The 27798-nt window shown below is 45.3% G+C and overlaps 1 protein-coding gene across 1 annotated transcript in view; it reads right to left on the minus strand.

Annotated features, from left to right (window-relative positions):
- Positions 1-27798, minus strand: part of LOC138245773 (matrix metalloproteinase-21-like) — a 126164-nt gene that overhangs the window by 1906 nt on the left and 96460 nt on the right. Inside the window, exons 6-7 of the mRNA XM_069199665.1 lie at positions 19228-19485; positions 5690-5862 (exon numbers count right to left, since the gene is read on the minus strand). Coding sequence (XP_069055766.1) covers positions 5690-5862; positions 19228-19485 — 431 coding nt within the window. The remainder of the gene's footprint in view (positions 1-5689; positions 5863-19227; positions 19486-27798) is intronic.

A 27798-nucleotide genomic window follows, 5' to 3' on the forward strand; every position in this document is an offset into this window, starting at 1 on the left:
TTAGTTTATACTTTTACAGAAAATGAATACTATTACAGTTCATGCCCCAGTCAGATCCTTTGTTGAAAAATGGGAATCGAAAAGCTGTACTGATGTATCACTACCACCATTACAACCAGTCCCCTTTACAGTCATTTTATGATTGTCTTTATCTGTCATCTGATGAGATTTTGGTGCCATAGTCATATCCTGAGGACATACCACTTCCAATAAAGTAAGAGTAATATGAGTTTAATGTTGAGTTGTCCTTGCAGTTGTATTCTGAAGAAAGATGGTTAATTGCAACCTGCTGGGTGAAGTTGTCTCTCTGGAGTGTATCGAAGCGGGGGTTTGTAATTTAACTCGATGCCTTAACTATTTGAGCTGTGTTGGTTGGTTTGTCTGCTTGGATCCTTATATACCTTGAACTGTGTGGAGTATCATACATTTTTAGTTATTTTGAAATTTTGTGTGGAAAGTAAGCGGATGATTGAACTGCTGCGAGTTTTAAGTTATTTTAATATGTCTGCTCTCTTTAGCTGTGATTTGCAGACAGAATACTATCATGCTAATCTACCTTGGCCTGTGCCCCCTGTTCTCTTGGGTCTGTCTATCCATGTCTCTGTCTTGTTATACTGAGAACCTGCTTGCAGAAAATGTGTGATATCTAGGTATCCTCATTTCCTTGATCTTTTTTGATGGTTGCAGTTGTGGATTCCCTTACTATGCACCTGGTTTGGCAGTTTTTTCTGTTTTTTAGACAGTTAGTTTATGCTCTTCTCAGTGAGCTGGGTATCATATTTTTAGATTGTTGTTAGGGAATGCAATAGCACAAGGTGTGATCACAGTTGAGATGTGTGTCAATAGTTTGAAGAGGTATTGGGGAGTCAATTTGTTTTGGTGTATCAATCTTGTAGTCTGCTATAAGATGAGGTTAGCGAGGAAGGATGAGTGTGAAGTCATGGGGAGGATGATGGAGTGATGAAGTATGAGCAAGGCAGATGACAGCAGAAAGGAGTTGGTGGAGTTAGCAGCAGAGAATGAAATATGAAGAGGGCAGAGGTTGGGAAGAGTGAAGTCAACAGATGGGGTGGAAAAAGATGGTGTTATGAGGAGCAAATGAATCAAATGGAGACTTTAGGGGATGTGTGGTGGGGAGGGTTGAGATGAGCAGGTAGGGTAAAAATGGGTCAAAGAAAGGATGTCGTTGAGCGAGCATTGCGGAGTAGGGCCTATGATGGTTGACATGGGTAGAGGAAAGGGCATTTTGAGGGTGAGGTAATAAACAGAAAAGGAGAGGTAAAAGGAGTTATTGGGAAGAAATGAGCAGATATCATTTTTAAAGAATGGTGGTGGAAAGATAATAGTGAGAATTGATAGCAGAGGTAGGCATGAGAACCAGTGGTGTTTAAGGGGAGGAGCAAAGGAGAGAAATGGTAATGGGTGGGTAGGGGTGAGTAAGGGGTTTGAAGTTTGGAGGGACTGGGCATGTGAAAGGGAACACAATTTGTAAAGAGGGAACTACCACCTGTATAAAAGGGTTGATGGAGTACAATGGAAATAAGTAGTGTGATGGGAGGCATATGGGCTGCTGGGGAGGGGTCGCGAAATGTGTGGAAATAGGGTTGAAGAGGAAAGTGGTGGAAAAGGGATTAGGGCAAAGGATAGATAGTGTTTAGGGAAGGGTGGGAGAAATGAGTTGTGGCTGTTTAAGGAAGTGTTAGGAGGTGTTAGAGGGAAGTAAGCAGGATGTGCGAGGCTCAAAGCTGGTGGTGTGAGATGATATGGATGGAGTTGAGCTTCTGCCTTGCAAGGAGAATTCAGGAAGGAACCTGTAGATTCTCTGTGTCCAGCAATGATAAATTAGACTAGAATCCAAGACAACCCAAGCCCTCTCACAAGTTTATTAGAAGTTTACTGGACTGAAAAAGCTTGAGCACTGTGGAAGTCTAGCAGATGGACACATCCACCAAGGAAGATATTAAGGACTTAATCATGGACCACTGCTGGATGCTGTCAGAAGTGACTGGGTCAGTCACAGAGCTGAAAAAGTGCTCTGATAAAGTTGAATAAAGAATCTGTACACTTGAGGAAGCCCAACATTTTGGGGGGCTTGGCAGATTCCCATATGCAAGGGTGTTGGAGTTGGAGAGGAGAGTATATGAACTGTATCAGAAACTGGGCACTGTTAAAAACAGGAAAACATTCCTGAAGAGAGAAAGCAAACACCAAGAGAGGTGGAACTCAATGTCATGGAAAATGTTAACCTTTTCTCTGTGGATTAATTGGTGAGGAGGGGACTAGACATACTCTTAGACCGTGCTGATATGGAAATCAATAAGTCAAGGCACCCATGAGTCATAGTTAAATTCCACTATTATGGAAAGAAGGCTTAAATGCTCTCCATAATGAAGGGCTGCGTCACAGGTGATGATTTTCTAGGATATGACCCCATACACCATGTCTAAACGTGGAGAAAAGAGACCACTGATGAAAAGGTTGAGCAGGAAACTGTAACATAGTGGCAGAGGTTCCCATTTATTTTGTCCTTTTATATACTTGTGAAAGCTGTTTATCCATCTGATCCACTATCACAAGTATCACAGATGAGTTGACAGGGAAAGTGAGCCCATCTTTTTGCAAGAGCTTAGGGCATAGGGGAGTAAAAGCAGTGGTACCATCTATCAGAGAATGCAGAGAGTCCTGAGAGCCTCAACATTCTTTAGGTCTAATGTTCTATTCTTAGCAAAGAGCATGGAGGGAGATGGAAATAGATGGTGACAACCAAGAGGTAGTTGAGGGCATGGAGAAGACCCTGGGGAATGCAGAGTAGGTCTAAGTGATACTTGGGTGATAAGCTTCAGACAAATAAGATCAGTGTTAGGAAACAAGTGTGTTTAGGCATTACATGCTGCAGTTAATGTTTTGTACAGATTATCATTGTATGATTTCTAAGGTCTTAGGTTTGTAATGTTCAGAGGGGGGTAATTGCCCTAGCTTGCTATAGCTTATAGTAGATTTCTTGAGTGTAGAAAGGGACACAGGAAAAGGTAATGCAGAGTTACAGTTTTTAAAGGTCCCACCTTGGGCATTGTTTATTGCATATGGTAAGGAATGCTGGCCAATGGTGGAAGTGAGGAGTGGTGATTAGTTCACCTTCCTTACGTTGTCTAATTCAAACGTTGGATACTAACTGTGGGGGAGATGACCAATGACTGAAATCATTTAATTTCTGATGCATGAAGTTCTATGTATTTTTATGTCCTTGATGTTCCCAATAAACAGGATCCAAAAAGTTGAATAAAATACTCAACCAACTGTTTTTTAGAAATTAGAGGAATTTAGGGGGTCATTCTGACCCAGGGTCACCGACCATGGGAGCACCGCCAACAGGCTGGCGGTGCTCCCTCGAGCATTCTGACCACGGCGGTTCAGCCGCGGTCAGAAACGGAAAGTCGGCGGTCTCCCGCCGACTTTCCGCTGCTCGTGAGAATCCTCCATGGCGGCGGAGCGCGCTCCGCCGCCATGGGGATTCTGACACCCCCTACCGCCATCCTGTTCCTGGCAGGTCTCCCGCCAGGAACAGGATGGCTGTAGGGGGTGCCGCGGGGCCCCTGGGGGCCCCTGCAGTGCCCATGCCAGCGGCATGGGCACTGCAGGGGCCCCCGTAAGAGGGCCCCGCAAAGTATTTCAGTGTCTGCAAAACAGACACTGAAATACGCGACGGGTGCAACTGCACCCGTCGCACCTTCCCACTACGCCGGCTCCATTCGGAGCCGGCGTCCTCGTGGGAAGGTAGATTTGCCCTGGGCTGGCGGGCGGCCTTTTGGCGGCCGCCCGCCAGCCCAGGGCAAATCTCAAAATACCCTCAGCGGTCTTGCGACCGCGGAGCGGTATTTTGTCGGGGAAGACTGGCGGGCGGCCTCCGCCGCCCGTCAGTCTCAGAATCACCCCCTTAGTGTCTATGGGATTTGGAAATATGTTGCTAACTTTGGGAAACCTATTCCCATTGGAGCAGTGAACAAATATAACTAAACCTTATCAAAGAAGGTTACCTCAAAACAAGTATTGGCTGTTTGGTGTCTTAACTAAATGGATATTGATTGGCATGGACTACATTATAGTTAGTGTGAATAAAGGACTATTTTTGGAGTAACCATACCAGATTTCAATGTGATTTAGTCTTTGAATGAATACTTTGGTATATGTGTAGCGCATGTGTGGTGGTAGGAATATGTATATGTGTGTGTTTGTTACTGAGTACTGCGGCCAATAGGATCCATTTTGAGTGCTCCTGATTTAGCATAGTACAAGATACAGGATGAAATTAGCTTCCCAGACAGTGAAATTCTATTGGCTTCATTCTTGTGGCTGGAAGGTGGAGACTCAGACATTGAAGAAAGGAGGATGGAGACATGATTACCTTTAGAAATTTAGGACCTTACTAGCAAAAAGCTGCTGATTAATTTTTCCTGAACACTCTCATTTGGTAGTTAGTAGGGGTGCTGCAACGTCTGTTGTTCAATGCAAGGAAGTTTGTAAGCAGGGGTCTTCCTTTTGTCTCTCTCTGATTTGTGCTTCAGGCAGGATAAATACAACCAGGTGCAGAGGTGCCAGACTTCTTTGTGTCCATTGTTTTGCTTAGAGCCAACCCAGCTACTTGCTGTGCGAACCATCACTTTGCATAAAACAGTGTCTATTGGGTAGCCTGGAAATTACATTAGAAAGAGAACCAATTCAAATTGATTCTGAACCTTTGACCCCTTGTCTGGAAAATGTGTTGGAAAGAGTGATCCAAACCACCCCAGTTCTCTCTTCTTCATGGCTGAGGGAAGTGTTTCACAGAGTACTCGATGAGGTGCTGTGGAATCAAGACCTGCCTGACAGCCAATCTCCCAGAAGCAGGGAACATCGCCTGAAGCTTGCACTTTCTAATGGAGGAGTTGAGGGTCTGCCTAAAGTGCATAGAATCCAGCTTGTCTGCGGAGCAAGAGAAGCAATGTGCCTAGCCCTGCAGAAGGAGAGACTGTTCAGGAGGAGAAGCCCAAAGTAATGCAGGAGGGGGGGATAAACAATAGAAAGCCGATTCTCCCCTGAGCACCAGAGAAAGCTGACTTTCCCCAAAGTGCAAAGCCAGGAGTACCTGAACAACTACTTGTATCACCCGCCAGTATGCTGCGAGCTGAGAGACTGGTGCCAAAGTGTGAGAAAGGGGTGTGACACTGCTGAGCGAGACGTCTTAATTGCTGAAGGCAGCAAATGCTAGAGGACACCATTGTGAGGACATCGGCCCAGGGACTGCAAATGGTATGCAGGACATTGCTGTACCAGGTGAGGAGGACCGCTGCTGTGGAGACTAGGTGTTGCTGCCTAGTCCTGCCCCACCTATCAGATCTGACACCATTGTAGTGAGCAAGGAAAATGCATAGCAAAGATGTTATTGTCCCTGATGGAAGTAGAGAAAATGGCCCCATTTAGGTTTAATGGGACCCCAGGGCTTTGGGTCCCGGACACCTTTGGTAGCTACGCCCCTGGCCAGTCAAACAAAAGTGTCCGACCGAGAGACATAAGTCACAACAAAATGGCACCCATGATTAGGTGTAACCAATATCCTTCAAGCAACTCATTTTCTGACCTGTATGCATAGCATGTTTGTTATTTTTTAACAACTCATATCAGAAAGAAAAGTAAATCACCAATGGGCACATACATTGTACCCTGTGAAGAAGTAGATGAGGCCTTCCCCTCTGTCAAAAACAGCTGCATCGATGGGCCCATGGATGCCAGGAAATGCAGAGCTGATTGGCTGGGGATAGCTGTTGCCCTCCACATCCTCTGTGAAAGCCATATCCTTCTGTGGGTCGTAACGCCACACCTGGTTACCTGATGACACAGAAAAAAACAATATTAGGCCTGTTTGCTAACACATTAATTCCTGGGGACTTTCCAATGTCAAATGTGTAAAGAAGCAGCACATATATTCGCAGACTCTAACTCTAATATGTGCATGACCCTTAGCGGTTGGATGTACAGACACTCTGTAGGCACAGGCTCCCTTCTGCACATTTATTGTTGTTCTGATACCACTCGAGCAGGGGCATAGCAAGTCAGTTTGATATGGGTGGTGTGAATCTCAAATGTTCCTACTGAAAAAGCAGTGGGCTGCAGGATGGAGGGTTGAGAGGACCAAGGTTTGGGATTGACTGTTTCCATTGGAAACAGGGTCAGTACTGATTTGCATTAAATGGGCCTCTGTCTATAGGTGCACAGTGGGTGAAAAACAATAGGTTGGAATGCTGAGTGATTGCTAATGGTTAGACTATTTACAATAATTAATTCCACCCCATCACCTTCTTGGATTGTCAGTAGTACACATGCAAATCTGAAACTGGCACAGCTTTCCAAACCTACTACTGCCAATGTTTGTGAATTCCAAGAGAAGTAAATTTGCACCATTCAAGGAGTACTTTTATGAGTGCATATTAACTATTGGCATATCCGGTAAGTTCCTGCTCCAAAAAATGAACAAGTTAGAAACTGTTATTGAAATGAGAATTGTTTGAAAAGCAGCTATAGACATAACAGACCCAGACTCAGGGCCCTCAGACCCAACTACCAAGCCAACAATGCATTTGGGTAGTATTGCACCCCAAAAACCCTCTTAAAGCTTCAGCCCTGCCTGCCCCACCTGGGCCTGGTAGTTCCCCTGGTAACTCATGACCACATACAACACAACAGCCTGGAGGCCCTTGCCCTGGAATCACTTATTTGAGATACTACAAGACCTTGCTAGTAGAGTTGTCAAATCTGTAGGCATGGTTCAAAGTTTCCAGTCGTCACCTTTTAAAATAATTTCATTAAATGACTGACAGCCCTATGTAGTAAACCTGAGATGCAAATAGAGGTGGGCTCTCCAGCAAATTAATTGGGTAAGTCGAGCCAGAGCCGAGCTAAGGGTCTTGTTTGGCTCTAAGACTCAGTGCAGGAGCCAAGCCAAATTGGCATGTAGATTGTGCGAAAAGTTAATGTTAAGATATGAAACAGTCTCTTCAAATTTCAAACAAGATGTATTTCTTTAACCAGAGGAAGCGTTTCATCTTAGAACATCAGATTACATCACTGCATAGACGTTCATTTTTTAAAAGTGCTAGAATTTAAACAGGCGTTTAGAAATATGAATGGCTCGCCCCCAACAGCAATGATATTAATGAACTAAGAAGCAGGTCAGTAGTCATGTAAACCCTGAACATGGCCTACGTTATTATTTTAGATGGAGCAACATTATACTCTATCAAACATAAGAGGTGCTTGTAGAATTCACAGTCAGGACTGAAGTATTTAAAACTGCCCTCATATGTATAACAAAAAATAGAAGGTTCTGTGAAATAAAATATTTGTGTAGGATCTCAGAACATAAACAAGCAGGGTAGCCGGTACTGATTCCAGGTTATCTGGTTTCACATTTAGAAAGGTAGCCATCAGATGTATATCTCTGTCTCTCCTCTGTTTTACATCAGATGTCACTGTTCTGTCTTTTATTCTTAGTGCACACCAGAAAAACCCACACAGACACAGCAGACCCTACTGAGGGCCCTCAGATCCAACTGCAAAGCCAAGAATGCATTTATTTCGGGAGTGTGGCACCCCAAACACCACCCCCTTAAGCTACGTCCTTGACGTCAGACCTCGGTCAAAAGTAGCTCCATGGCTACTAATTGTCTGTAAATTGACTATTCTGTGCATTTGACTGCTGGCAGTTTTATGTTTTACACCTTTCTAAGTCTGGCAATGAATAGTGCTTCGGCAGAAGGGGATCTCAAGCAACAAAGGAGAATGGCCAAATATCGATTTCTTTCACAAGTAGCAGGTCTGTTTGGCCCCAGCGCCTCTCCATGTTAATTAGGAATGTGCTGCCAGTGAGGCAGACTACAGGCAAAACTAAATTTTTGTACTCTTCTAGGTGTGCATTTCTTCACTTCTGCCAACTTGCACAAGTAACAATATCAAAGCATTTTCTTTGCGAATTGCGCCAGTAGATCCTTGCCATGTCTTAGAGTATTATAGAGACTGCAATTTCTATATAAAGGCCTGTTTCTAATATCCTTATTACAAGCGAGTAGTGACGTCTCTAGTCACCTGTAATAACAAAATGACGTAGCTGCTTCACTGTAATACTTATGGCAACATGTTTATTTTTTCTCTGTATGTTTCCACATATTCTAAGATATAGCATGTTTTATCTGATAGAGTCTTCTAGTTGCAGATTCCTTACCTTAGAATTTTCCCCCAGGCGTCAGACTGGATCCAGAGATTTTTCTTCTAGCAATACCCTTGAGCGTCAGTAGGTGGCGTCGGTCAACTCTGCAGGCATCGTAGGCATCGTGGTCGCCGTGATGACGTCAGGAGTAGTACATATGCGCCACCCTCACACGGTGACATTGGTTCTTTTCTTTCCGTGCCACACGCTGATCAGGAGAAGAGCTACCCTTGGCTATTTTTTGGCCAAATTCGACCGTTTTGTCAAGTTTTTTGTGTGCGAACTTGGTGCGTCGAGGATGGCCCCGAAGACCGGGTTCAAGCCTTGTGAGGGCTGCCATCAGACGATGTCGGTGACGGATCCTCATCGCGTTTGTCTGTGGTGCCTCGAGCGCGACCACGACCCGAAGTCGTGCTCCGAGTGTCGGGCCATTCACCTGAAGGCATTGAGGGGGTGGCCCAGTACTCGACTTCGTGTAGGTCCCAGTCTCGCTCGAGAGGAAGGTCTCAAGATCGGTGGCAGAGTCATCACCACTCGTCTTCTTCTAAATCCTCGGGTCAAGGTAAGAAGAAGAAGTCGAAGAACTATCGCTCTCCGACTTCGCCCCGTCGCTCTGCCAACGCAATGCAGGAAGAGCGTCCACGCACTAGGCCTCCGTCCTCTGAGCCTGCATCTGGGTCGGCTCCGCACTTCCTTAGTTTCCCGGAGCTGGAGTGACCCCCGCCCAATTAAAAGAGTTTTACAAGGCCACGCGTTCATTTTTGGGTGGGCCGACCCCGATACGGCGCCTTTGGGCCCAAGGGGTTCGGCTGAGGGCCCTTCAGGTTCCGCCCCGCCGGCTTTGGCCCCGGCCACCGAGGTCACCTCCTTGCGAGGATCCACACCGGCGCCGGTCACACCCTCAACACCTTCCCCAGCCCCAGGTCGATTAACGACGCTCCAGACGTTGGTCGTGCCCTCTATCGACATCAACCCGATTCTTATCCCTGTCGACTCGGAGTTGGAGCGGCGTAGGCCGATTGCCTTAGGCTTCAGTGGGGCCTATTCACCCCAGGTCGGATTCGGACCATTTTTCCTATGGGTACGAATATGGGGAGGAACTGGAGGGATCCCTGGACCTTTATGAATACCAGGATGACCCTGGACCTTTATGAATACCAGGATGACCCTGCTATGGACTGGGCACAGGAATTGGGCGAAGCAGTGGTCTAGATACTTCTCCTGATGCTGGCATGCTGTCTCCTCCTTCCGTGGCCACGGCGGAGGGAGCAACTTATGGTATGGTGGTCAGTAGGGTAGCTGAGGTCCTCAGCCTCTAGCTTCCTACTGTAGAGGTCAGGTCTAATCTCCTGACGGAGGTGCTTTAGCCTGGGGCTTCTACTTCAGAACCTCTTTTACCATTCAATGAGGCCCTCACCGATGTCCTTTTGGGTACATGGTCCAAACCCAACACAGGGGCTCCTGTGAATAGGACTATCGCACGCCGCCATCAGCCCGCTCCGAACGACCCTAAATTTCTGTCCGAACATCCCACACCTGAGAGTTTTGTTATCCAGGCTTCCTCTTCTTCAGATTTGTTCCCTTCCGCACCCCCGGATAGGGAATCCAAAAGGGTGAAACAGTTTGGCAAGAAGTTGTTTTCTTCCTCCAGTCTAGTGCTGCGGTCTGTGAACACTGCATGCCTTTTGGGCCGTTATACCCACTCCCTGTGGGATACGGTTGCGCAAGTCCTACCGCAGATACCGGAGGAGGCCCGTGCTATCGCCTCCCAAGCAGTGAACGATGGGAGAGATGCGCAAAAGTTCACAATCTGTTATGGGCTGGATACCACCGACGCTCTGGGCAGATCGGTTGCAACAACAGTGGCCTTACGGCGCCACGCCTGGTTACGCACTTCTGGTTTCTCAGGGGATGTCCAACAGTCACTCATGGACATGCCCTTTGATGGCACACGTCTCTTCGGAGACAAAGCAGACTCAGCCTTGGAGGGATTCAAGGATTTACAAGCTACAGCTCGGTCCCTCGGTCTTTCCTCGGCCTCCAGTCCACCACAGTCCGCTTTTCACCCCTTTCGTGGACACGGAAGGGGCGTCCTGTTGCGTCCTCCACACAGCCACTGTGCCACGCACGCTGGTCATCCTATGCGTGGCTGAGGCCGCGGAATCCCACGTGGCCATGGGACAGGGAACCAGAGGTCTGTCCAGTCCACCTCTGCCCCCGCTGCAGCCTCAAAACCCTCCTAGTCTGTCCCCTCAGTCCCACCCAGTTGGTGGTAGGATTGTCCATCACCTGCCCCACTGGGAACATATCACCACGGACGGGTGCGTTTTGCAGATCATTCGGAAGGGCTACTCTCTCCCTTTCAAATCTGCTCAACCACACATGGCACCATCCTTCCATCACCTTCCGGAGGATCATCTGGTGCTTCTCCGCCAGGAAGTCGTGACTCTCTTGGCCAAGGGAGCTATAGAAAAGGTCCCTGTGCCAGAAGTAGGTCGTGGTTCCTATTCCCGCTACTTTCTGATACCAAAGAAGTACAAGGGCTTACGTCCCATCCTAGTCGTTCGGGACCTGAACTACTTCCTCAAGAAGGAGAAATTCAAAATGCTCACCCTGGTTCAGGTTCTGTCTGCCTTAGACCCAGGAGACTTGATGGTAGAGTTGGACTTGCAGGACGCTTATTTCCATATTCCCATCCTGCCTGCCCACAGACGTTACCTAGAATTCGTGGTAGGTCCCGAGCACTTTCAGTTTACCATGCTCCCCTTCGGCCTTACCAGCGCCCCTCGGGTGTTCACCAAAGTAATGGTGGTGGTTGCAGCTCATCTGCGCAGGTCAGGGGTCTCAGTCTTCCTCTACCTTGACGACTGGCTGTTGAAGGCGGACTCGCCCCAGAAAGTCGTCTCCCACCTTCAGACTACAGTGAACCTTCTGCACATGCTGGGGTTCACTATCAATGAGGTCACACCTGACTCCCTCTCAGTCACTCCCTTTTATCGGGGCAGTTCTGGACACCGTGCAATATTAGGCTTATCCTCCCGACAAACGAGTCCAAGACATTCAGGTTATGATTCCGATCTTTCGGCCTTGGTCTTGGGTTTTGGTGCGATTGACTCTGAGGCTGCTGGGCCTCATGGCCTCCTGCATCCTGCTAGTCACACATGCCAGATGGCATATGCGGGCTCTGCAGTGGGACCTTAAGTTCCAGTGTGCGTAGCATCAGGGGAATCTATCCAATCTGGTCCAGATTTCGGAGGGAACTGCGAAGGACCTGCAGTGGTGGCTTTCGAATCCAAATTGGGTCCACGGCAGATCCCTCTCCTTTCCCCAACCAGATCTCTCTAGAGTGACAGATGTGTCACTTCTCGGTTGGGGCGGCCACATGGGAGAGGTGGAGATCAGAGGCCTCTGATCTCCAGCGGAGTCCGGACTCCATATAAATCTGCTGGAGCTCTGGGCGATCAGGCTTGCGTTGAAAGCATTTCTTCCCTCTCTCAAAGGGAAAGTAGTGCAGGTGTTCATGGACAATACTACCGCCATGTGGTACTCTAACAAACAGGGCGGATTAGGGTCCTGGACCCTTTGTCAGAAGGCACTACGCCTCTGGACATGCCTGGAACATCAGGGCATTACCCTAATGGCTCAACATCTAGCGGGACACCTCAACGCCAGAACAGACGAACTCAGCCATCGATGCACAGCCGATCACGAATGGCGTCTCCATCCGGAGATGGCTCAAGGTCTCTTTCAGCAGTGGGGAGAGCCTTGGTTAGATCTGTTCTCCTCTGCAGAGAACGTGCAATGTCAGCTGTTTTGCGCGTTGGAGTTTCCAAGGCGGCACACGCTCGGCGACGCTTTTCGTCTCGAGTGGAGCTCAGGCCTCCTTTATGCCTTCCTGCCTATCCCTCTTCTGCCAGAGTTCTCAAGAAACGGGCCCAAGTCATCTTGGTGGCTCCGGACTGGGCTCGAAGATCCAGAGCTATTGAGCATGTCCATCGATCCTCCACTCAGACTGCCTCTTCGGGCGGATCTTCTGTTGCTGCACCAGGGGACGGTTCTTCACCTGAACCTGTCCAACCTCCGCCTTCACGCGTGGAGATTGAGCGGCAACAGTTGACGGTTTTTGCCCTTCCACCCAAGGTCTGCAATGTTATCTTGGCAGCCAGGCGTCCATTGATGAAAACTGTATACGCCTGTCGGAATAAATTTGTGGCATGGTGTACCAACAAATCTGTTGGTCCCCTTTCTGCCCCTTTGTCAGAGGTTCTTCTGTTCATTCTTTCTGGTCTGTGTTTAAGAGATGACTCCAATTATTCCATCATATTTTTTAGAATGATGTGCTAAGTATCCCTTATTTTGTTGTGTCATTTCCATGCTATTGCATGATTCCAACCAGATCTGGGTTAATCCTGAGTACCTTCATGCTCACCGTCACTACGAGTCCTATGCCTGTATTTATGAAAGTTCGATGGAGAGAGGTTATTTTCCCCTCCGTCTTCTATGTTAATTGCCCTCGAGCGCGCGAGCCGGAGGATTCTCTGACTTCTGTCTTTTTCCACGTATAAGCTGCTCCGACAGGGCTCTGGGTTCATTGTGCGGGAGCACTGCCGGAGGGTAGGTCCTACGACGCGGACCCCCTGTGTAATTGTGAGTACCCTTTCCCTATAATGGCAGGACTGCCGGCCGCTTAGTATCCTTGGCGGTCGACAGCCTTGCACAAGTTTGTTAAGAGTGCGTGATATGTGCACTCTTCAATGGACTGTCCTACCAAGATGGTAGTATTTTTCTGAGTCGAGCGGTCTTGACTCGTCTCATACTGCATATTTATGACTATGGTGACATTTTTGCTTTCTGCCATTGTTCACTACCTGATATCGATAGGGAGACGCCTATTGTTTTATCTGACACCTGAAGACTTACAATTAGTTAAGATGGTAATAACTGTGCAATAACCGCTCTGGGTGATTTTTACAGAGTGCCGATGTCCATTTCATAATTTGTTTTCCAGACCTATATAGCTTTTTGTATGATGTGTGTATTATGTTTCTGGTCTATGTTTTCGATAGCAACAGCATCAATCCTAGGCATATGTCTTCCCAAGGAGCCGTATTCCAAAATGGGGATGGTAAGCCTTAATATAGTTGATGTGTTCCCACTACCACAGAGCACTGACTCCATTTGTTTGCACTGTTTGCCACAAGATGGGTAAATAACAGCATGAAACGTCGCTTTGATATTTACCAAAAAAAACCCTTTGTTTTACAGGGCAACCTTTATTTTTAGTTTGACCAGACGCATAGTTCGCTTAAAGTAATTGACTGTTCCTTAGTATATTGACTACGGTGACGTATTGTTGTCTGTGTGCTTTTGTTAGAGGAGAAGTTGTTTGTATTTTGGTCCTGATGAAGCATCAGTGGATCCTGCTGGACCCCCGAGACGCAAAACATGTTGACCCATGATTAGAGGTTTTGTGCTAATTTCCGGCCTCTCATTTACATTTTGATTCAGAGAGTGACTGAGCATGATTTCTCAATTGTCACTTTCGTCTTGTTTTGAATCTTGGCCTACACCTTATATTAACTGAATAATTTAGTGATGTTGTTCTAGGTTTAGAGCCAATTTTATATTCTATCTCTCCTGTTCATTTAGTGTCTGCAGATAGGCAGTTTCCACAACATATTCTATTACGGCAGTCACTACTAAAGATCTCCGGCAAAGAGCCCCCTTTTGGGGAGCCCGTCAGACATTGCAGTGCCGGTCTGACGAGGAGCAACCCTGATGATGAAGCATGACATCCGATTGGATGTGTGAGGGCTCGTGCTCCTAAATGCCTCTCACCCTTGGAACAGTGTACTCTGTTTTTGAGATTAACTATACTGGGAGACTGTACACTGGACCATTAATCTCCCTGTCCCTCTCTTTGGTGTTCATTCTTTCTTTAGCCCAGTAGGGCTCAGCTTTGGGCACCCTTAAAGAGTATTTATCTGGCATTTCTGCCTTTCTTAGGCTACCTGATCAGCCCTCACTATCTAAATCTCCTATTGTGAGTAGGTTCTTAAAAGGGCTCACCCACTTATTTCCTCCCACTCCATTTATCATGCCTCAGTGGGACCTTAATCTTGTACTTACTTATTTGATGTGTACCCCCTTTGAGCCAATGCATATTTGTCCCTTGCGGCTCCTCACCTTCAAAACTGTGTTTCTGGTCGCTATCACCTCTGCTCGCAGGGTGAGTGAGCTTCAGGCCCTTTCCTCAAAACCTCCATACTTGTCTGTACATCCTGACAAAGTAGTGTTACGCACTAGAGCTTCCTTCCTTCCTTCCTAAGGTGGTTACACCATTTCATGTAGGCCAGTCCATCACTTTGCCTACCTTCTACGCACCCCCACATCCTTCCCATGAGGAAGAGAGACTCCACCGTCTGGACCCAAAAAGAGTGTTGGTGTTCTACCTCAATCGTACTAAAGATTTCCAGGTGGACGATCAACTCTTCATTGGCTATGTGGGTGCGAAAAAAGGGAAAGTGGTGCAAAAGCGTACCATCTATCGATGGGTGCTTCTTTGCATCAAAATGTGCTGCGCTTTGGCAAAGAAGTAACCTGCTGAAGGCATGCGTGCTCATTCCACCAGAGCAACTGCTGCTTCCACTGCGTTAGCACGCGGAGTTCCTGTCCTGGATATCTGCCAGGCAGCTACGTGGGAATCCCTGCACACGTTTGCTAAGCATTACTGCCTGGATAGTCAGGTCCGTTGAGACGGCTATTTTGGTTATTCAGTCCTGCAGGACTTTCTAGTATGATCTTGGTTCGCAGCCCACCACCGAGGATGGCATTGCTTGGGTATCTAATCTAAGGTGAGGAATCTGCAACTAGAAGTCTCTATCAGATGTACAAGTAACTTACTTTCGGTAACGAAATATCTGGTAGAGACATATTCTAGTTGCAGATTCCTTACCGCACACCCATCCTCACCGCTTACAAACTGATTTCTAGGGACAGGGATTTCCCCTTTCAGGTCCTTAGCTCTGGTGCACCAATCTCAGTGTACTTAGCGGCTCTGCGCTCTGGCTTGGAAAGTCGTTAAAAGAAACTGACGTCACTGCACGAGGGTGGCGTCTATGTACTACTCCCGACGTCATCACAGTGACCACGATGTCTACGATGCCTGCGGAGTCGACCAACGCCACCTACTGACGTGCAAGGGTATTGCTCGAAGAAAAATCTCCGGATCCAATCTGACCCCTGGGGGAAAATTCTAAGGTAAGGAATCTGCAACTAGAATATGTCTCTACCAGATAGTTCGTTACCGAAGGTAAGTAACTTGTACTTTAATGTGATTACAAAAAGCTAGTTAAATATCTTTTTGCAAGAATTACTAACTGCTTTTAGGTGTGTTTTATTTTGCATTACAGATTCCGTTTTTATCCTTCTTGTCTGCAATGAACATGAAAGAGCAAGATACCAAGAATTTAATCAGCTGACATGTATTGTAAGGAAAAATATATCCGCTAGCGTAAGGTTAAAAGATATATTTTTAAGTCATCTCTCAGTTGCATGATTTTATAAAGGGACTGGACCTTTGGTCTCATTTCTCTGGATAGTCATGCAAGTCCTTAGTCTCTTGCAATATCTTTATAATGTGTGCTAGGTGATACTCTGTCCCATATATTAACCCCTCTCCCACTTCCACTTCCTGTGCCGCTTGTCAGGGAGAAATGAGCTGTCTCTGTAAGCCTATCATATATCTTATCATATATCCTTTCCTTAGTCAATTCCTCTGTCAGTTAAGAAGCACCTGTAGCTTTGGTCAGGAGATGTCACATTGCAAGCATTAGTTACTTTACCATGCACAGTTGGGGATGGGACTCCTTCACACAATATTTCTGAAAGAGCAGTGCTGGCGTCTCTCCTCTCCATTAGCTGTTTTACTTCCATGGGTGTGACGGTGATAGTGGCTATGTCTTCATCGCCTGGGGCTGTTTTAATTCTGTACCTATTGCCCTGACCAGCAAGTGTCATGGTACTTCCCTTTCCCTGCATAGTCTATGTTTCTTCACCAGCAGTAAGAGAAGCAGGCTTATAGCCATCATAAATGCAGCAGGAGCAGTGGCGTCATGGCCCAGGGGATTGAGGGCCACATTACAGCTGAATTATGGCATCTATTACCACCCAATCTGGGGCATTAGGACAGTTTTCGTGCTTGCATTAGGGCACTTGACACCTTTGCTATGCCCCTGGAGAGCTGTAATTTGAACACCTCCCTCTCAGACAGCAGGCATCGCTGTAAAAGAAATACCATGTCCTTCTTCTCTAGGAGCTGATTGTTGAACAGTCCCCAATACCTGCCCAGCAAATATTACTGTGAGAGCAATACTTTCCCCAGGCCTGTACTGGCTCGACCTGGTACTAGGCGCTTTCCCAGTGGGCTAGCTGTGGTGGGTGGGGCAAAGGGGTGTTTTGCTCGAGAGGGGGGCTGTTTTGTTGCTGGAGATGGGCAGGCCATGTTTATCGCTTGCAGTACTTCCACAGTTTAAAAATGAACAATGCAAAACAAATAGTTTGGAAGCATGCTTCCAAACTATTTGTTTTTGCATTTAGGTGTTTCCCGTCTCTTTTATGGTCGCCACAAACAGTATTGATCTTCCGGGCTCTTGGGGTGTGGGCTTGTGAGGGGACTGCTGTCGCTTGGCTCAGAAATTCCAGTACATATATGATGGAGACTCTTCAAGATTCAAAACTGTGTATATATTTATAATGTGGTCTTTCATAAGCATTTCAGTTTGGTGTATTAGGTTGTAGCATTGCATTGGATGGAAAGTGTTGAAGATGACATATTTTAGTCATGAGCTTTGAAACACTTATGCTCCCACCATCAGTGTCCTGGTGAAAATGCTATTGGTGAACCAGGAGGAGAGCTGTCTTTTGTCCCCTGTGTGTGGCGTGGGCGTTGCTCTAGATGGAGTAACTTTATTGTCATTTGCTTTTTAGACAGAGCACACTCTAGGCTGTTGTGTTTCAGGGTGCTCCTGTGTAGTGATGAGACAGGGGAGGCATGGTGAGAGGGGAAATTGCCTAGGTGCACATAATGTGGTTGGATGGTGGCTTTGATTGGTGCATGGTTTTTGTAGAATTCAACCATTGCATGATTGTCTCGTTCTTCCCTCCTATTTTAGATCAGGCTTGATGCTTTTCGTTTAATTCTTTGAGGCTCTAAACCAGTGCACTGTGCTATATCCAGGCTATGCACATTTCATAAGGATTGATGGTAGTAGTCTTTGGAGAGGGTGCATTTCTAGTGCTGAAGCTACACTCAAAACTACAGCCCCCACCATTGGTCAGTTCTTTGAGACCATTTACTCCACATAGCTAAAATCTTTACTCAGGGACTGAGCCTAGGCGCAGGCCAAGATGGACACTCTAGCAGAGCTCTGCGCTTTGGACCCACGAGGAGCAGGGAATACGCTCCATGGCCAGTTCATATCAGGTCCCAACCATGAACTGCATTCTCTGACTGTCTGTCCATGATCGGAAATGGAGTACTATTCAACAGTGAGGCAGAGAGGAGTTTGGCAGCCGTACTCAGAGTGACGAGATACCCAAAATGGAGCAGAGGACAGATGACACACTTAGAGATGACCAGTCCTGACGGCCTCTGTGCTGAAAAGTGATCAATACATTATGATACTGGCCTGCAAAAGTGACAAGAGGGTGTGTCATTGGGAGGGGTTGTGCTTCCTGAAGATATGGTGGTCCTTACTCTTCGCCCCACAGCATGCCCCTGTTACAAGATTTAAAGCCTTATGAGGCTTGGGCCAGGAAGATAGCAAATTGTACCCTCTATGGCAGTGATTAATGTGCAGCGCCGTGAGCCCTTACTGACCCATCTCTCTGCCTGGGGGAGCTCACTGTGACCTACCACACCCAAGGGGGAACTATTCATTGTATCTCTGAGAAAGAGATTGTGACCATAACATGAGTTCACTTGGCACCACCTAGGTTTCCACAGGGACGAAACCTGAGGATGCCAACCTTAAGCTCACTGGCACAAATCCACAGTGGGGATCTCCCCTTTTGCATGAGCACTCCATGGCAGATTTGAATTCTCTGGCTTGCCAAGCCTCATTACATGAGACATTAAGGTTCTTACCTAACAGAGAATAAGTGGACTGTGAGGCATCGGTTTAGTGGAGCTTAGGGAACCACCTACAGCCCCTACATTAACCGCACCCTTCCCAGGCCACATACCCAGAAGAAAGTCGGTGATGTAACCCCATATTCACGAGGGGAGACTGCTATATACTGCCCAAGTGATAAGGTTATGAAAGGAGTTGCAACAATGGCCCTAACAAAATCAGATCTGATGGCCAGCCTATAGGTCTTTAAGACAGAGCTACGAGAAGATCTTAAGGTGGATATCTTTAGGGAACTGCCAACCTTGCGCACTGATATGGGAGCAAAGATAGCAGTACTCAGAACCAGAGTAGACTCCGCAGGTACTGAGGTGGTGTAAGCAGAAACACAGCTAGTAGCCCTGCAGGCCCAAAGTTCTACTTTTATCGACAAAGATATATATGGCTCTACTTGCACAAAATGATTGAGTGGTATGGAAGATTGAGGACTTGGAAAAAGTATTTATTCATTGTCATCCATTCACTCTACACCATCCAACTATTCATTTAATGAACCATGTAGCCCTGTCTCTAATCTCATCCATCCATCCAATGATTGGACAAGGTTCTATAATGAAAAATGGTTTGTAAAACACACCATATTTAAATCTCACCGTCCCCGTACGACTGTTATTTTTTTATAAATATTTCTATCCATGTGCATACCTCTCCAACCCACGCTGCCAGAGGAACAAATGCTGGCCCCAAGATGTTAATATGCATCCTTGTGACATGGTATCCATTACCCTCTTGCCCACACATGTGTAATTCTGCTGTTTGGCTGGCATATCGATTTGCAATTTTCAAGGTGGTGAGCTGTACCTTTAAACACATATTGAGCATTCTTGCTCCAGGTCCACACGTGGATGAAAGCATCAATATCTGTTTCCGGGAGACCTCGCCAACCGACCCTAATGGGGAGAGGGTCTCCGAAGCGTGTCCTGTTGCTCCTGTTCTCGTACATCCAGTACCAGCTCTTCTTGAAGAAGTAGGTGTTGAAGAGATAGAGAACTTCTCCCTTAGAACTAGTCTCTCTTCTTACCCAGTCAAACACAGAATTGAAGGTCCCTTCACAGGATCCTACAAAAGGAAGACATTATGTCAGAGACTCACGGATCATCTCCTACTTCTGGACTATTGGGGGTCCCTGTCCACCTGTTCAGATGGTATTATCATAAACTGCAAACTCTTTTTTATTGAGCAGAATAGAAACATAAAAGGATAAAACAGCATAGCAGTGGTATCAACTGCTCAGGTACTGTAATGCATTTATCCATTCGCCAAAGTGAAGTCCGAACGTTTAAAGGTAGATGGTGACATACAATAACATATTCAAAGTGCAGAAGTAGATAAAAAGGAAAAGAAAAAAAACGGAATCGCCTTGCATGAATCAGTGACATCAAATCGGCTGAACCAGTTCCTAATTACCTATATATATATATATAAGAACAGATATTAGAGTGCAACAATATAAAGTCATAAAAGCAACAAAATGCATAGTATCAATCAACTTACTGACATATACCCGAAAACAATAGGTTAAGATACAATTCATCCGATCACGAGCTGCATTATAACTTACTGTAGTTGAGGGTGAAGAAACCAATAGGTCTTTTAACCTATTAACAAATCAATTTTTGGGAGCAAATGGATGGCAACAATAGAAGTACATTAAAGTGCAGAAGTGGTAATAAGAGCAGAAAGAAAGTGTCTTGTGCAAATCAGTGTAATATAAAATCAGATGAACCAATTCCTGATTACATAGCAGCAAATATTTAAAGTGCACAGATATACAGTCATGGAGACACCAAAATACATAGTGCCAATCAATTTCCCGACATCCCATAAAGCAGATGATTATGGTACAAAACAGTGATCACATCACTCGAGATTCAGTAGAAGTTACTGTAATTGGGGAAGTGGGAACCAATAGATCTTTAACCAATAAAGACATCAATCCAAGGGAACACAATGATCAAATAGTGAAATCCCAACTATTAGGCCTAAAAAAGGATAACCTTCCCTTTTAATGTACTACAATAGCATAAAATCATCACGTCTTGCATTGAATCTCAGCACAGCCCCTACCCGTTTGGCATAAGCCTCTTCAGAAGATTGTGTCCTAATCATTTTATTACGCCAGTGGGAATATGATGGGACCAGATCTGTTTTCCAAATTTGGAGAATCAATAAACGTGCCACTGCTATAGCAATCAATATAAAATACTGATGATGTTTATGTAAATTGTATACCTCATGAGATGAACCAAACAGGACACACATAGGGGATGGAGATATTATAGTGTGTATACTGACTAATTGCAAGAAAAACTTCCATCCAGAATTGCTGAAGTACTGGACCATCGATAAAGGTATGTCACCCCTCCCTCCCACCACCAGTTGCCTTATATCTAAAACGCTGCTCTGGATAAGCAGAAAACATCCTGTGTAACCTATAAGTTGCATAAAAAGCAATCCATCCAGATAGGAATGCCTTTTGTTTAAAGTTTGCGCCTCTAAACGATCTATAACCTATCTCTGAAAGGTGTTGCCATCCCTTAATATTATATCAACAGTTAGTTGCCTGAAAGACTTTTGACAGCAGCTCAGATAATACAATCTGGCTAACCTGTTGCCAAAAGAATCCGGTACCAGTTTCCCTCTCCCACCATCCGAGTTTCGTATATACGAAGAACACTTTAGCGAATCTCTTCTTTCATTACAACAAAATAAATTTTTAGAAAACTGGTTATCTGAATTTCTAGAAAACTGGTAATCTGGATGAAAGTGAACCAGAGCTGCATACTCTAGTTGCTAAATTGTTGAGTTACTGAATCCCATGAGATTACATTCGTACCATTATTCAAATCCCCCAATTTCTCAAAGCCCAAAACTTGCCACGTCTGTACCACCGTTTTTGGCAGTCCCACCCCCCAAGCCTCACAGTCTTGCAATGGAGTATAAGCATGACAAACAGAAAGACAGTCTGGGCACGCGAAGCTAAGGTCGTTAGGACATTATACCATGTTTTCTTGGGAAATTTGGCAGTACAAAAAGAAACCGTTAAATGTATCTGACTCTCCCAAGTCATGCACACCAACAAAAAATAATAGTATACTGTAACATCTGATGTTAACTGGAGCAAGGAATTGATTAGAGTGGCCTGATAATATGTTTTAAAGTGGGGCAACGCTAAGTCTCCCTATATTGTATCGAGCTGCAGCACCAACATTTTGAGCGCGGGTTGCTTCTTGGACCAGACAAATCTCCTAATGACCGTATCTAGTTCTTTAAAATAAACACTGGGTATTTTTAGAGGAAGATTCAGGAAGAGAAATAAAAACAAAGGGAGAACAGATGTCTTGACCAGCGCAACTATGCCAACCATAGAGAGGTAAAAGGGCCCATCTTTCCAGTGGCCATCTAGTCTTGTCAAGAGTTGCGCCATAATTTAAGCAAAATAATTGGGAGAAAGCGTTTGCAACAAAAATCCCTAAGTATCTAACCAGGTGTTGTGGGACCATCTGTAAAACGTCGGGAAGCTCCGAACGAGGTGTATTGAGCAATAAAAACTCGGCCTTAGCATGAACGACTTTATATCCCCCAATTTGCGTAAAATTATAAATTTTATTTAAAGCAATCTGGATATTTCATCTATCAGCCCTTGGATATAAAATCATGTCATTTGTGAATAACTTGATTTTGTCCATCCCCTCAATTGGCAGTAAAATAGTTTGGTTCTTACGAATCTTGGACGCTAAGTGTTTGATTAAAAATTTTTTTTTAAAAAGAAGCAGGGAAGGGGGGCATCCCTGGCAAGTGCCACGGTTAATTTTCACTAACCTGGCTTGATGAGAATTAATAATAATCTTAACCTCGGTCCCCTAATAAAGCTTCTTAAGCATATTGACATTTGCCAGTGGGAAGCCGAATATAGCCAAGATTTTTTTTTAAAAAGGCACTCCAGCTGACAAGGTCAAATGCCTTTTCTGTGCTCAACATAAGGATTGTCGCCTTCTCTTTATTAAACGTAAATTAATTGATGGCTTGAATCAATTGATTGGTGTTGGCTGCATCGATCTTTTGGACAGGAAGCCGTTTTGATCCAAATGAATCAATGATTTTGCACGTGGTGCAAGTCTAGCCACCCAGATCCTCATGTATACATTTTAGTCCACATTCAGTAGGCAGGGGCAGTAGGCAGTGGGGTTAACTGGATCTTTGTATTTTTTAATAGGCATTGGGGTTAACTGGATCTTTGTATTTTTTAATAAAACTAACAATGACTGATTCTTTAACTTTTTTTGGTATTTCAGCTCTGTCCTTTATGATATTAAAAAGGATTAAAAGGAATGGAAGCAGTTCAACTAGAAGTGTCCTATACATTTTCACAGGAATGCCATCATTCCTGCTCGCCTTAGCGTTAGTCATGTTTTTTGAAGCTGAGGCTACCTTACAGTATTCTGTTTTGCTCTTCAAAACACTTTTATGAGTATTCAAAATTTGAGGGAGCGGAAATCCTTTAAAATACTGTTCTAGATCCTGCTCCAAAACTCCCTTGGCTTCTTCATAAATACTCCTATAATGGTTAAGAAACAGCCCAGCTATTTCTGCATTTTCAGGCTCCATTATTCCTGTAGCAGGGCTCCTGATTTATTAATTGCTTGCCTATTTCTCTGGATCTTGGTTGTCTAAGCCACATGTTTTCCAACCTGTTGGCTTTCGTCATAGAGCTTATTTTGGTAAGCTGTACGTCTTGCGATTTCTTGTAGGAGAAAAAATCCCTAAGTTCTTGTTCTGCCCTTGATAGTTGATCTAGCAAAGGCTGATGGGCTTCCACAGGGACAGAGCCCACCAACAACCCCATGAGCTGCCCATGGGCTTTATCTACTGCTGTCTGCAAGTCCTGAATCAGATCAGCCCGAGCCCTAGCTAATTTGGCTTTGTACGAAATCACGTTGCCTCTAAAAGTGGCCTTAAAACCTTCCCAAACCATTAATACAGGGCGCAAATTAGTGTTTATTTAAAAAACGCACAAATTAAATGTTTAACGTCATTGACCCAGGTTTTATTTTACAGCAGTGCCTTGTCAAATTGCCATCTGGGCCTCTCCCTCCGAGTCCCTTCTACAATTATGCCCATAGAGACTATAGAATGATCTGAAAAAGGATTCGCTCTTATCTCAGCATTAGCCCTTTTTAATGATTGCACCACAGGGAAACAATTTAGGCAAGAAGCAGACTAGAATCTCAGGGAATAATATGTTTTAGACCTAACATCCTTGGTGTAGTCTCCCCTATCTTTTTGCCTCTACTTCCTGTATTTGTGACTGTGTGCTGAACTTTGTTTTTGACTGGTTTTTGATTCACTGGGCACTTTACCACTGATGAGCAGTGCTAAAGTGCAAGTGCTCTCTGTGTAAACTGTATGTGTAATTGGCTGTTCCATGATTGGCATATTTGATTTACTAGCAAGTCCCCAGTAAAGTGCACTAGAGGTATCCAGGGCCTGTAAATCAAATGCTACTGGTGGGCCAGCAGCACTGATTGTGCCACCCCCATGAGTAGCCCCCTAAACATGGTTCAGAACTGCCACTGCAGTGTCTGTGTGTGCAGTTTATAAACTGCCAATTCAACCTGGAAATTGTAGCCACTTGCCAGGCCCAATCCTTACCTTTTTGTACATGTAAGGAACCCGTAAGGCAGGCCCTAGGTAGACCCAGGGGCAGGGTGCAGTGCATGTTAAAGGTAGGACATGTACTGATGTGTTTTACAAGTCCTGACATTGAAGTACTGCCAAAGTCGGTTTTCACTGTTGCAAGGCCTATCTCTCTCATAGGTTAACATGGAGACTGCCGTTAAATATCTTTTAAGTGCAGTTTCCCATTAGGCGTAGATAGAGATATGGAATTTGGGGTATCTGAAGTCACAATTTAAAAATACACATTTTGGTAAAGTTGATTTTTAGATTGCCAGTTTAAAAATAGCCGCTCTTAGAAAGTGGGCATTTTCTTGCTTAACCATTCTGTGCCTCTGCCTGCTTGTGTATTCCACGTCTGGGTCAGACTGACAGTTGGTGCTGTTGTGAATTCCCTCTAGACAGTGACACAAAGAGATCTGGGGTGTAGCCTGCATATCCCTGTGAGTCTCCTGGGCTAGAGTGGGGAGGGAGGAGCTGGCACTTACCCCTGAAAGGATTGCCTGTCCTCACACAATGCAATCTTCAACCCCCTGGTGTGAGTCTGGGGCCAGGCCATGGCAACGCAGGTTCTTGTGAACAAAATAAACTTTCCTTTAAAGTTTGCCTACTTCAAAGGCAGAAAGGAACATAAGTAGTGGACCAAAGACCACAGTAAGGGTCTCTGCTTGGACAGAGTGCATGCTGACTGCCAACCAGAGACCCTATTTCTAACAATAAGTAAATTGGGATAATTTAGCCGCCAAGGATCCATCAAGGCTTAATCTTGTTTATTTATCCTAAGAAGCTTGGCGGGTTTTGGCTTAATCTGCCTCATGTCATTATTGGATGTATCATAGCTTAGTTCCTGTATGAAATTAAAATTCCCACCTATTACCCTCAGTCCCTGGCAATACGACTGAACAGTCAGTCTGTATTGCCAGACTAAAAATTTGTCTCAGAGCCTCTGTACCATCAAACAAGGAGCCAAATATAGTTGAAAAAATTTAGCACCTCATTAGCAACGCTAACTTTCACCCACAAGCACCAGCAGTTTCTGTCCCTCAAGACTGTCTTGACTTGCCAGGCTATAAAACTATCAAACAATATGGCCACCCCCTACATTTCAACCTGCGCTCAGGCATAAAACGGCAAAGAATACTTCCAAGGAATCTGAAGTTTGAATACATTACTATTGATATGCGTTTCCTGGAGAAATATAACCTCTGGGTTAAAAGAAGTTAACCACTTTATCAAGGCCACACTCTTCCACCTATTTGAGGACCCGTTCACATTAGAAGTAATCACTTTAATTTGTTGACCCATTATTTTTGATAATTTTCATATGTAATCCTCTGTAAGAGCCAACATTTTTTATACGCCACACTTCTCCATGCTTGTTGCTTGCTATTCAGATAAAAAAAGTTAAGAAGAACCACCACGCCTGTATCCTGATCATTTTCTCAGCACACCTACCCTAACCCTCCACCCCACTCCCTCCCTCCCCTTCCTTGGAGCCAGGAATAATCCACCTTCCCTCCCAAGCTATCCTACCCTCACTGGGTGCCCTGTTGCTGGGCCCGATGTCCCTTGTGTGACTCTTCCCTTGCTAAACACTGTGGGAGAGAAAAAGGAAAAAAGGATCCAAAAGAGAAAAACAATGAAATAATAACTACTGTCACACTCATCACAACACTATCTTTCCTCAGACCAGTGTCTCTTAAATACTAAATACTAGCATTTTGAGATTTCGAAAGTCTTCAGAGTTGATAAGTCTGTGCCTCCTCAACCACCATGAAGTCATGCAATTGACCATCGGCCAGGACCTTTAACTTAGATTGCTGGACTAGCGATGCTTGACCCCCAGGAGTTTAAATACTCAAGCCAGTCCTTGGAAAGTTTTTCACTGTCAAGTGACCGTGACAGACATATTTGACTACTCCCTCATATGGATAGTTTCTGCCAAACTTTCTTTGAATTGCTGAGGTCAAAATCTGTTCTTTAATTCTGTAGTCTGAAAAATGAACCAAGATTGTTCATGGATATTTCATGCCCGTGGACTGATGTGCTGGCGCCCTATGTGCCCTCATGATTGTGAGATCAGCCAGGTCTTTGGGAAGAATTACCTTTCTAATCAGTGAATTCATGAATTGAGAGACACTCTGAACTGAACCCTGGGACTCTCTGCCCTCTGGTATACCAACAAAATGGAGATTCAAGCACCTTATATGATTCTCAATGTCTTCAAGTTTATTCTTGAGCGTGCAAACCTTTTTTGATCAACCAGGACATCCTTATTAAGTGACACCACTTTGTCTTTCAAATCAGAGATTCTTTGCTCAGCCTCTTGGAGTCTTAGTGGGACTTGCTCAAACCTTTGCTCGATCTTGGTCAATCTTTAATTTAATATTTTATCTCATGGGCATGTTTCTGCGTGAGTTCCTTTATTTCTATTAACATTGTCTCAAACAATGATTTTAGGGCCTCGGGTTGCGATGCAGAGGCCCAGTCCTTACATATATTGCTGCAATTTGCAATCTGAGTAAAGATAGTCATGTCTACAGGCGGGCGAGCCTCCTAGACCCTCACTGTCCGAAGGATTTTTCACACCCAGAATTATTTGATCAGACTGGGTTACTTCTGCCCTCTGATGAATCCACACTTGGCTGACTGGGTCACCAATTTGGGGGCTATATGCCTACCCTGCTATCTATTTGCCTTATTGGGTTGTTCCCCTTTCCTATACTGTTTATTGGTTTTCTTTCCTCTATCCAACTGATTGTTATCTACTCATGAAAAAACGAGTATTCTTTAACCTTTGAGCTAAGAACAATGACACAGCAGTGTTCCCCAACTTTACTTGTCTGACATACTTCGCTCTGGCCATCTCTCTGCTCACCATTGAGCTGGGTTTCAGAAGATGAACTTGCAGGGGAAGAACTTAGTGCTGCATTAGACTCAGAGCGACTTGACTGGTCTAATTTATCCTGATTAGTCGCTAGGGAATAGGTGCTTTTCTGACCATCTCCAAGCAGTCATTCTGGCCTGCGTTCATGAATGCAGCAGCAAAATGACCCTGCGCCACCCGTTGTTTTGATTTCTGGGCTGCAGGAGTGCTGTGGTTGGAAACAGTTAGTCTGGTATGTAGTTGCCACATATTACTCACGGCCCAGTATAAATTAGGTGCCCCTGTAAATCCCTACTGCAACTCCTCGTGGCTGATGCCCACTTACCTCAGTACTCTGAAGGGATTTTGGCCAACGGTTCATGCCCGTTTCATTGCTTCGCCCATCTGAAGCATATCCTCGGTGCAAAAACGAGCACAGGAGCAAGCAGCGCTCTTTTCCACAGAGCTTTGCAGGCCAAAGCCCCTGCTCTCCTTCACTCATAGTTTCCAAGACCGGGGGTCACCCCACACCACCAAAGCAGCCAGAACCTACAGAAATGCTGCGCTCTAACTCCACATGCAACAGCCTCCATACTGCGTCCGGTGAAAACGTGTACAGGTGTGAGGGGGTAGGAGTCCTGCACTAGGTGGACGCTAGCGGCAAGCCAAGTGGGCTCCGCCTTCTGCCCCAAAAGTGACAGTTCTCAAAATCAAATTTTGAAAGGCTTCTCTGTTCGTTCAAGTAAAGCAATATAAATAAATAGAAAAAAAGAGCAACAGGAAAAGAGACCACTCTCTCCAGCTGGAGACTGTTGGCGCATGGGAATGCC

The sequence above is a fragment of the Pleurodeles waltl genome, chromosome 7, assembly GCF_031143425.1.
Source record: "Pleurodeles waltl isolate 20211129_DDA chromosome 7, aPleWal1.hap1.20221129, whole genome shotgun sequence".
Taxonomy (NCBI): Eukaryota; Metazoa; Chordata; class Amphibia; order Caudata; family Salamandridae; genus Pleurodeles; species Pleurodeles waltl.